General features: G+C 37.5%; 1 protein-coding gene across 3 annotated transcripts in view; it reads right to left on the bottom strand.

The window, feature by feature from the left end:
- Positions 1-12,410, bottom strand: part of CDK14 (cyclin dependent kinase 14) — a 557,423-nt gene that overhangs the window by 41,117 nt on the left and 503,896 nt on the right. For all 3 annotated transcript variants that reach the window (XM_040260248.1, XM_040260249.1, XM_040260250.1), the window contains one exon: positions 6,080-6,128. In XM_040260248.1, coding sequence (XP_040116182.1) covers positions 6,080-6,128 — 49 coding nt within the window. The remainder of the gene's footprint in view (positions 1-6,079; positions 6,129-12,410) is intronic.

Genomic DNA, 12,410 nt, shown 5'->3' with positions numbered 1-12,410 from the left:
TTTTTCCCCTTCAAGAATCTACTCTTTGGTTTTCTAGAAGAATTGTTCTCTGTTCAGTGGCAAGGGGGTTAATAGATCAGATAAACATCACACCTCCATAATGCTTTCAGTAACTGAACTAATGATTCATTCTTATGAAAATAAGTCACCCCAGAAACTGCTCTGAACTGTGATTTTTTTTTTGTAAGCAGGCAGGTGAGACCAGGGGCTTCCGAACAATACCATGTGTGGGTGTCCAAGGTCAGGACAAGAGACCTGCTTGGATTTGACTGTCCAAGTGTTAAAAATCACATTTTTAAGGGTGTGGAGAGGAACTCTATGCCTCGTAGCCTCCTATGCTGGACTTGGATCCCCAGAGCTGGGCAGTCGACAACTGCAGCTCAGCTCATCCTCTGAGTGAAGAGAAAGGAATTCCAAAATGCCTGCTCTACTGCCTGCTTTAGCTCTTGTCACCTTAACAAACCTATCCCTACAAAGGTGATGGATGATGGGAAGAACAATTTCTTTGAAAATACGCTGAGAACAAATCTCCAGGCACTAAATACATTAAAACTGTTACTCTGAAGTAAACAGAATTACAAGAAAAATGATCAACAATGAGAAGAAAAAAAAAAAAAAATGAAACTGGAAAAAGATGATTCAAAGATCTGGCTCAACTCAACTGCTCCTCCTAGTGTCAAAAACTGTTCTTTCCTTCCTCTAAAATTTCCAAGCAACGGTAGAGAAATTGAAAGCTTGAACTTCCTTTGCAATACATTGTTACTTTAGAAAATTTTAGGTTGACTTTGAACAATAAGGCAGAGTAGAAAACAGGGCTTTTCTTTCTTGAGAAGTCACCTACTTATATCTTAATGGAATGCAAAAACATATGATAAGAAATATACAATAGAGAACCACCAATATAAATACACAGAGTGAGATTTATGTTACTCCTCTAAATACTATTTTAAATACATTGTGCTTTATGAACATGGAGAACAACTTTCTAGCAAGCCGTTGCCACTTGTAAAATATGTTTTGGAAGTTAATCATCAAATTAGATAAACCATTCAAAGAAAGTTCAAGAACGCCAAGCAAGAAAACACTTCTAAAGCTCCTAAATGAGGGTTTGCGACTCTACTGATATCTGACAATACATGCAGGTAAATGTTATTGTCTCTATTTTTGCATTTCCGTAAGGGTAATGTCTCTGAATTTATTGCACATCTTAAAGTGTCGTCTTTTTTTTTTTTTTTTTAATTCTTAGGGAAATCTAGTTGGACTTACTAACTAGAAGGCTTATAAGCAGAACTAAAGCATGGGGGTGGAGGGAGTAGAAAAAGGCTGGCTAACACCTGTTCAGTGTCTGTGGACATGCTTTGCTTTATCAGCCATGAAATTTGTTTTCCAAATCTGACTTGGTGGTTTATCCTTAGTTCTCTTTTTGCTACTTTCAAACCTCCAAAATTGTTCAGCTGCTAAAAAGTTCCAAAACAAGCAAATGCATTCCTGGAATCCTACCCTTAACTTTGCTGGATAATATATACTAAGGCTTCTTCTCCAGCCAAAATAATAAAAGATCTTTTAAGTGGGTGGAATTCTTGGTTGATTGCACATGCATGCCAATGTCAGACAACTATAAATAGAGAGATCTGGAAGAAAAATAGGGGGAGTCTTTATAACTCCAAGGAAATAAAATGGAATGTTTTGAAGGCCACTGGAAAACAGAACATGTATTTATAAAATTAAGATTTGTCTCCCTTTAGTCCAAAATCCCCTTCAAGCAAGAGAGAAACCACATGGATAATAAAATTCCAGTAGGAAGGAATAAAAGGACCTTCTTTTCTATATTAATATGTATTTATTATTCTCGATCCTATAATTAAGACGTCTTCTTTATATTATCCTTTTCAGTTTAGATATCTGCTGAATCTTTTTGATATTTTTCTCCGATCACTGCATTGTTTCACCAGAATACTAAAAAAATCTTTCAAAGGATAAAACTATGCCCATGGTCACTGGTATAAATGAAGTCAGCAGGGAATTGCATGGGAGTTACCTAGGGCAGACTTGGTCCCAAAATAAACTGGGTCACTTGTTACAGCTGTTCAAAGAGATGTAAGGCTTCATTTGTCAAGAAATTCTTACTCTCTTAGGCAGGTTAACATACCCACTAGCTTCAACAGCTGTGTTAATACATATTTTTAAAGACAGTGTTTCTTAATTCTGAACAGAGACTTACACTTGTCTATTAACCTGCCCATCTTATATTAACCTGTCTAAACTGAATTCAAACCAGACCTTGCAAATTAGTTCACTTTATTTTGAACCTATTACTGCTGTACAAGAGAATTTAGCAATTGCTTTGGTTTCGAAATTGTGCTGTCAACGAGCAAATTAGTTAGCAGCAAGGGAGAAAGCCAGCCATTTGCCTAATTGTCCTTAAATGCCATTCTTCCAAATCCAGACTCCCTTCTTAACTCAGAGATGTTGAAATGTCAATGATGGTTACAAGGTCACAAGTCCATTTGGAGGAAGGACCAATAATATAATTCATATCTCAGAATTCTTACTTCTCTATACATCGCATTGGGTTCAAATTGGTTGGAGGCTCCAGTATCACTTTAAGGGCTCAGTACATGACGGATACCAGGAAATCATATTTCTATATTATTTTTAGTGATGAATTTATTACTTGGTGTTTTGTGAAATAAACCCTTAAGGCAACAACAACAACAATGGACTTGTGGGGATTTGAAAATAGCATGGTTCTAAACATATCATGTTTATAATTTTAAAACATTACTTCAAAAGCTCAATTTTAGTATTTTCCCTAAAATGCTTTTAAAGTAATCTAAGGGTGGGACTCTATTAAATGACTATGAATTAATTCTAGGTTTTTTAAAAAGGCATATGTGACTGTATAAATAAAGAATGATATTAACTGCAATTCTACCAAATGATTTAAAAGACTTTACATAAAAATACATCTCTCCTTTAGTTTTTTAGAACTTGTTTTTAGTAGAAAAAATATAAATCCTATGTTCACAGAAAATGCAAATAAAACATATTTCTCAAGTGACATCTTAAAGAGAAACGGCGTCCTTATTTTGTGAAAAATCATATTGTGAAGAATTCTTATTTGCCTTCAAAAGTAAAATCATATTTACTAAATCTAGCATCTTTTAAGAAAAAATTCGAGATTGAGCACAATGTCCAGTTTTCAAAATTTCTACAGCAGCAATACCGGAATGTTAGCCAGCCTAATTTTGATAGTGACGTTTATCACTTTTATTGTGACCTGATGCTGAAGCTGAAGCTCCAATACTTTGGCCACCTGACTCAAAGAGCTGACTCACTGGGAAAAAATCCTTATACAGGAAAGACTGAAGGCTAAAGGAGAAGGGGGTGGCAAAGGATGAAATCATTAGATAGCATCACCGACTCAATGGACAGAAGTCTGGGCAAACTCTGGGAGACAGTGCACAGAGGAGCCTAGCTTGCTGCAGTCCATGGGGTTGCAAAGTCAGACACATCTTAGGGACTGAACAAGAAGAACTGTGACATGAACAGTGCCTCTCAGAGAAAGGAAAGCATCAGGTCTTGGGGGGTCAGAATGAAGCAAAGCAATGCAAAGCTTGAATACTACTTCCGTTGCTTTTTTCTTTTGGAAAGACACGAGACAACCTAGTTTTTCCTGAGACAGAGTGATGTAAATGGACAAAAGTATCTTCTCTGAGAGGTGTCCCACTAGTCACTATGAACGGTTGAACAAAAAGAGGGCCTCCATGGGGGCATGCAATGGTAGGTGCTGAATACAAGCTGCAAAGATGAGAGACTGGAGTGGGTCAGGTGTAAATGCTGTTGGGGTGCCACCCACAGGGGGACAGTGGACCTAACATCACGCAGCATCGTCAACTGCCCTCCCCTTCCCTGTCTTTCTTTTCTTTGACATAGAAGACCTGTATTTATTTTTGAGATGAAGCACGTGATAAAACAGCATGTTTATATCCTCACATGTAACATATACCATTTTGGAATCTGAATGAATATGCACTAAAATATTAAAACTGGCTTATTTAGAAGAAGAAAAGGTAATTGAGCATTAAAAAAAAGTTGACCTAGAATGTACTTTAGTTTACTACAATAGACAGTATTTTCGACTCATGGTGGCAGCTATCATGGACTGCCTGTACCTAACTGCCACTCCTGTTTCTTCCCTACTAACAAAACCCTGCCTTACAGGCAACAAGATGTAGGGTCAGGGGATAAAGTGGTCCACCCCTCCCTTTTTACCAGTGCCCAGCCAAGGGAGGGTATGCAGTCCACCCCATCAGAGAGACAAAGGGGCAAATATCTCTGGGCATCTCCAGGATATTCCTCCCTGATGGGAGCAGGATGGGGAGAAAGTTCCTTTATTGCTCTCTACTTTGCTTCCTGCTTTGGTTTTGGACACTGCCATTTGAAGAAATGCTGCTGAGTTCTTTCAGCCACTTTGTAACACCAAGGATGACAGAACAAAGGCAGCCAAGAAAATCCTGAGGTCTTCCTGCCCTGTCCTTTCTCAGCTACTCTGAGTGGATAAAAATTGCCATTTATTTTCCCAGCTGATTAGTAAGTCATTTCAGCTCTGTCCCTCTGAAGGAAGGAAATGGAGGGTTAGCTAAACTGAAGGCTGTTCTCCACAAGCGCTACTCTGTATTAGATTTGCCAGTTTTTCTGTTACTTCAGAGATGGAGTTAAGAGATTCAACTGCTTTATCAAGAATTGTTTCGTAAAGTGGATACCAGGTTGGTCAAAACTACTGAGCAATTATGAGAAACGTGTTTGATGATTTAATTAAAATGGCAACTGTATGTTGAAGACAGTACCTGGTATATGAAAGCACTTAATTAAAATATGTTAGACCTCTGATTAGTGAAGTTAGAGTGGAGGAGGTTAAAAGGGTGAGCAACACACACAGAATGTTCCCACCCAGCTGAGGGCGTGCTTCCTAGGGGGGATTCTGTTTAGATATTAAGAACTGACCCTTCAAATGGGAAATGTGAAGTTCTGTGTTAGATAAAAATAATTATACTGGTGTATTCTTCTAAGTATGAATTTAACCAAAATAAACTGCCAAATCTTTCAAAGAATCCACTGAAGAATTTAATGTATTCATTTCATGAGTTCCTCATAATAAGCTGTCTGATGTTATCTACTGACATCATTGATTAAAGGCATTTTTATTATAAAAAGTTTCTATTTTTTCCATAATTGATGACATATAAAATTAAACATGGCAAAACACTAAAAAGGGAGACAATAACACTAAATTCCCTGCAGACAAAATTTTGTTATGACAAATAATAGTTAACTTAATCAAAGCAGAACCAGTTACCTTTTCCCCCAACATAATGCTTGAGATGTGATGCTCACAATCAAATAGGAGTGACTCAATTACTCTGCTTACTAACTTTCAAAGATTTACTAGCAGTCTGGCTTGCAAAAAAAAAGCCCCCCAAAACCCTGAATCACTTGAGACACTCACATCATCAGATGTCATCAAATTTTGAAACCAATCAATAAAACAGTTTCAACAAGGTGTGATGACAGAATAGAAATTAAATCAACAGTGTACATATACTCCAAGTGATACATGTACTTAGCTTCCCATTAAGGCTCAGGGGAAAAAAAATTAGGTAAACTGAAAACATTTGAAAGATCAGTTTCATCTAGCTCAAAGGTTGTCACCAACATTAATCAGATCAGAAAGTCAGTGGATATATTGTACTTAAGAAACATTATTTTAGCATCCAAGGATGCTAAAACATTTCTTGGAATCTAGTTAGAAGAAGAGAGACCACAGTGAATTTCAGGATTAACAACTCTAAAGCAATAAATACAACCTCACTCTGGGAATCCAAGCTCACAGAAGAGTGTTGGCTCAGGTAAGACACGGGGGCTGGCAAACAGGACCAAGTAACTGCCTGATGGCTAAATGGAAGGGTGAATAGATAACTGGGTGAACAAACGAAAGAATGTCAGGAGAAACTTATCAGGAGAGTTTTAAAAGTTAAGAGAGATAAAGAGAAAGCATAATCTGTATTAAAAAACTTACTTATTCCATGCTTGTCTAAGGTTTTTAGAGCTGTACAGGGTAAAGCGTTCTGAAATAAAAAAGAAAAATGATAAACAGTCTTTATTTCACATGTCCATATTGACAGTATGTTAAAAAAAAACTTTTAAAAAAGTTACTGTTGGATTTAGCCATAGTTATGCTAGACAAACTAGGTCTTCACCTCAGATTAAATAGTTATAAAGAGTAAAACAAGAAGAGCTGAACACTTTAAGCAATGAAACAGTGTACTCTTTTGTCTAGAGCAATTTGTTTCATCACCTGGCTTCCTAGTAATTCTTTCTTAGAATAAGTTTTAACTGGGTTGAAAACAGAAATGCAAGTTCCGAACCTGCAAACTGTAGGTAGATCTATAGAATACTGCCAGATCAGTCCAGTGAAACCTGCTGTTTTCTCAATGAAGACATCCCCCCCCCTTTTTTTTAACACTTTAAAATGTTTATAATTAGAAATTTTTAGATAGTTTTTAAAGGTTACTTTCCATTTACAGTTATTACAAAATATTGGCTCTATTCCCCGTTTGTATGATATATTCTTGAGCCTATCTTACACGCAGCAGTTTGTGCCTCCAATTCCCCACCTCTACATTGCTCCTCCAGCCCCTACCCCACTGGTAAACACCAGTTTGTTCTCTGTATCCATCTGCCTGCTTCTTTTTGGTTATTTTCACTCGTTTGTTGTATTTTTTAGGTCCCACATATAAGTGATACAGCATTTGTCTTTCTCTGTCTTATTTCACGTAGCATAATGCCTTGCAAGTCCATCCACATTAGTTCATTCCTTTCTTCATTTCTTCCTGCGTTTCCACATTTTTGTCTGGGGTCCTTTCCTTCTGCTTCAAGGACTCCCCTTATTCTTGCTGTAGTGCAGGATTTGGAATGTTTGTTTATTTTCTAGAATATGAGGTCATCTAGTCTTAGTTTTAAAATTTATTTATTTAAATTGGAGGATAATTGCTTTACAATATTGTGTTGGTTTCCACCATATATCAACAAAATCAGCCATGTATCCCTGACCAAATACAGTAGTGCTGGATCTCCTTGCTTATACTATATAGTATTTACACATACGCAAAGCCAAACCAACGTCCTATAGTGTATATTTACATTTACCATTGAACAATCTTTATTAAATTTTTTAAAATGAAAGCATACATGTTTTACAAAGCTAAACAATAAAATGGTATAAAATATATATTAATAATATTTTCTCCTGCTCCCTGTTTTTCACTTCTAATGATATAGCAATGGTTAATGGCTTGGTATGTCTCTCTCCACATGTTTATGTTTATAAATAAAAATCTATCCATATATACAAATACATATACTATTTTTGGAGAAGGAAATGGCAACCCACTCCAGTATTCTTGCCTGGAGAATCCCAGGGACAGAGGAGCCTAGTGGGCTGCTGTCTATGGGGTTGCACAGAGTCGGACACGACTGAAGCGACGCAGCAGCAGCAGCATATACTATCTTAATTTTTAAATGGATTGTACAAAACATTCTCTGACAGTTTTTAGTATCTAATAATATATATTGTATAGTCCTTCAAATGAAAAATATATAACAACTGTTTCAAACCTATGTAATATTTCAGAGGATAGAATTACAGAAACTGTGACCATTCTCCTACTGACAAAAATTTAGGTAGTTTCCAGTCCCTTGTTGTCTTAACAACAAGAGATGGGCATACCAGACAACCTGACCTGCCTCTTGAGAAACCTGTATGCAGGTCAGGAAGCAACAGTTAGAACTGGACATGGAACAACAGACTGGTTCCAAATAGGAAAAGGAGTACGTCAAGGCTGTATATTGTCACCCTGCTTATTTAACTTATATGCAGAGTACATCATGAGAAACACTGGGCTGGAAGAAGCACAAGCTGGAATCAAGATTGCCGGGAGAAATATCAATAACCTCAGATATGCAGATGACACTACCCTTATGGCAGAAAGTGAAGAGGAACTAAAAAGCCTCTTGATGAAAGGGAAAGAGGAGAGTGAAAAAGTTGGCTTAAAGTTCAACATTCAGAAAACGAAGATCATGGCATCTGGTCCCATCACTTCATGGGAAATAGATGGGGAAACAGTGGAAACAGTGTCAGACTTTATGGTTTTGGGCTCCAAAATCACTGCAGATGGTGATTGCAGCCATGAAATTAAAAGACACTTACTCCTTGGAAGAAAAGTTATGACCAACCTAGACAGCATATTCAAAAGCAGAGACATTACTTTGCCAACAAAGGTCCATCTAGTCAAGGCTATGGTTTCTCCAGTGGTCATGGATGAATTTGAGAGTTGGACTGTGAAGAAAGCTGAGCGCCAAAGAATTGATGCTTTTGAACTGTGGTGTTGGAGAAGACTCTTGAGAGTCCCTTGGATTGCAAGGAGATCCAACCAGTCCATTCTGAAGGAGATCAGCCCTGGGATTTCTTTGGAAGGAATGATGCTAAAGCTGAAACTCCAGTACTTTGGCCACCTCATGCGAAGAGTTGACTCATTGGAAAAGACTCTGATGCTGGGAGGGATTGGGGCAGGAGGAGAAGGGGACGACAGAGGATGAGATGGCTGGAAGGCATCACTGACTCAATGGACATGGTCTGAGTGAACTCTGGGAGTTGGTGATGGACAGGGAGGCCTGGTGTGCTGCGATTCATGAGGTCACAAAGAGTCAGACACGACTGAGTGACTGAACTGAACTGTTGTCTTAAAAACAATGTTTCAATAAATAATCCTTGCACATCTATTTTTGCATACTGTTGCTTTCTTTTTTTGTTACCCAGATTCCCAATATAGAACTGCTTGGAAAATGGTATGCATATTTCAAACTTTAGTAGATGATGACAGATTACTTTTCATTTCCCACCAGCAACAAAAAAATAATGTTCCATTTTATGCATCCCTGGGATACAAGGACAGTTCAACATATGCAGATGAATAACTGTGCTACATCATATTAACAGAATGAAAGATAAAAATCACCTGATCATCTCAATAGATGCAGAAAAAGCATCTGACAAAATTCAACACCCATTCATTATATATACTCTCAATAGGTATGGGTGGAACATACCTCAACACAGTAAAGTCTATATATGACAAGCCCACGGCCAGCATCATACTCAATGGTGAAAGGTACAACTCTTAGAGAAAAGGACAAGGTACTTACTCTCGCTATTGCAATTCAACACAGTATTGGAAGTCCTGGCCAGAGCAAAGAAACTATCAACAAAAACAAAAAAACTGAAGCCAACCAACCACACCCCCCCTAAAAACACACACACACATCTGAATCAGAAAAGAAGAAGTAAAATTGTTGATGTTTGCAGATGACATGTTTTTTTTTTCATAGAAGATCTTAAAGACTCCATCAAAAACCTGTCAGAACTAATCAACACAATCAGGGAAGTTGTAGGAGACAAATTCAATAAACAAAAATCAGTTACATTTCTATATGCTAACAATGACTAATCCGATAAAGAGACAAACAATCTTGTTTACAACAGCATCAAAACCTATAAAACACCTAGGATTAAATTTAACCAAGTAGGTAAAAATCTGTACACTGAAAGCAATAAGACATTGATGAAAGAAACTGAAGACACAAATATGTGGAAAGATATTCCATACTCATAACTGGAAGAACTAAAACATTGGTAAAATGTTCATACTCCCCAAATCCATCTCTAGAGTTAACATAATCCCTATCAAGATTCCAATGGTGTTTTTCACAGAAATAGGGAAAAAATGACAAAATTCACACAGAACCACAAAAGACTAGAGCAATATGGAGAAAGAAGAACGAAGTTGGAGTTATTATACCTTCTAATGTCAAACTATAGCACAAAGCTACATTAATAGGAACAGCATGGTACTGGCATAAAAACAGACACATGGGACATTAGCAGAACAGAATCGAGAGCTCAGGAGTAAACTCATGCATAAATATGGTCAATGTTTGACAAGGGAACCAACATACACAGTGGAGAAAAGATAGTCTCTTTAATATGTGCTACTGGGGAAAAAATGATACTCGAAAAAGAATGAAACTGGACCTCTATTTTATATCACTCAAAAAACCTGGAAAAAGATTAAGGACTTAAACACAAAACCTGAAACCATACAAGAAAACCAGGAAAAAGCTCACTGACCTTAGTCTTTATAATGATTTATAGTTATAATACCTAACACAGGGAATAAAAATGAACATAAACAAGTGGAACTACATCAATCTGAAGGGTTCTACATAGCAAAGGAAACAATCAACAAAATGAAAGAGAAAGCTACAAGATGGGAGAAAATATTTACAAACCACATATCTGAAAAATAGTGGTGCTGAAGCTCAGTCGCTTCAGTTGTCAGACTCTTTGTGACCCCCTGGACTGTAGCCTGCCAGGCTCCTCTTTCCATGGAATTTTCCAGGAAAGAATATTGCAGTGGGTTGCCACTTCGTCCTCCAGAGATCTTCCCAACCCAGGGGTCGAACTCCTGTGTCCTGCGTCTCCTGTATTGGCAGGCAGATTCTTTACCACTAAGCCACCTGGGAAGCCCATCTGAAAAATGGGTAAAATCTAAAATATAGAAGGGACTCATATAAAAGAACAAATAATCCAATTAAGGAATGGGCAAAGAGCCTGAATAGACGTTTTTCCAAGGAAGATATTCACATGGCCAAGTACATGAAAAAGTGCTTGAGCTCGCTAAACATCAGGGAAATGAAAACCAAAACCACAGTGAGATTTCACTTCACACCTGTTAGAATGTGCAGAAATGTAGAGAAAAGGACACACCTAGGCACTGCTGGTGGGAATTTAAATTGGTACGGCCACTACAGAAAAGAGTATAAAGGTTTTTCAAAAAAATTAAAAATAGAACCATGACATTATCCAGTCATTTCATTTCTGGGTATGTATTAATATCTGAAGGAAATGAAAGAGATTTCCACACTCTTATTTTCACTGCAGCATTATTTGTGACAGCCAAGGTATGGAGCCACCATACGTGTCCCTTGGTGGATGGATGGAAAAGCAAATGTAGCATATGTATACACCAGAACATGTTGTTCAGTCGCTAGGTTGTGTCCAACTCTTTGTGACCCCATGGAGAGCAGCACGCCAGGCCTCCCTGTCCTGCCACTATCTCCCTGAGCCTGCTCAAACTCATGTCCACTGAGCTGGTGATGCTTATCTCATTCTGGTCACCCTCTTCTTCTCCTGCCCTCAGTCTTTCCCAGGATTCTGATCTTTTTCAATGAGTCAGCTTTTTGCACCAGGTGCCCAAACTGGAGCTTCACCTTCAGCATCAGTCCCTCCAATGAATGTTCAGGTTTTATTTCCTTCAGGATTGACTGGTTTGATCTCCTTGCTGTCCAAGGGACTCTCAAGAGTCTTCTTCAGCACCAAGCATTAATTCTTCAGTGCTCAGCCTTCTTTATTGTCCAACTCGCACATATTCAGTCATAAAAAAGAAGGAAATGTCGCCATGTGCAATAACATGGATGGAAATTGAGGGCAGTATGCTAAGCAAAATAAGTCAGACAAAGTCTGTCTTCTATGAGGAATCTAAAAAAATACTTAAACTCATGGAAGCAGAGAGCAGACAACAGATGTGGCTGAGGCGTAGGGCTGGAGATGGGGAAAGAGATGAAAGTAGTCAAAGGGTATAAACTTCCAGTTAGATAAATAGGTTCTGGGGCTGTCCTGTAAAGTGTGGTGACTATAGTTAACAATATTGCATTGCATATTTACTGGAAAGTTGCCAAGAGAGTAGATTTTTAAAGCTCTCACTACAAAATAAAAGACTGAAACTATATGAAGTAATGGCTGTGTTAACCAAACTTATGGCAGCATTTTGTAATATATTCACATATAAAATAACTGTGTTGTATATCTTAGACTTACACAGTGCTATCAGTTATAACCCAATAACGTTGAGGGAAAAGACGGTGTTCTACCAAATAAAACATGGAGGTATGATGTAGAGTATGAGGGACACAGTGGGTTGGGTGGCGAAGGAAGGTGAATTTCAAATAAAACTGTCAATCAACACAATAAACAAAGATCCCACTGGAAACCTGGTTGGAGTTTCATTGAAATATGTATTTATCTGAAAAGGCTGATATATAATTTTTGTATATAAAAATACATTGTATCTTTCCATTTATTTAAAAAAATTTTTGATTATGCAATTTTACCTATAGGAATTCACCTAAAAAGTGAATTGAACCTAAAAGTCAAGTGAACAAAAATATATGCACAAGAATATTTATCAAACAACTTTTTTTTCATTGAAGAACAGTGATTTACAATACTATAG

The sequence above is a fragment of the Oryx dammah genome, unplaced genomic scaffold, assembly GCF_014754425.2.
Source record: "Oryx dammah isolate SB20612 unplaced genomic scaffold, SCBI_Odam_1.1 HiC_scaffold_18, whole genome shotgun sequence".
Lineage (NCBI taxonomy): Eukaryota > Metazoa > Chordata > Mammalia > Artiodactyla > Bovidae > Oryx > Oryx dammah.
The sequence above is the reverse complement of the archived record's forward strand: the minus strand, read 5'-3'. Positions and strand labels throughout refer to the sequence as shown.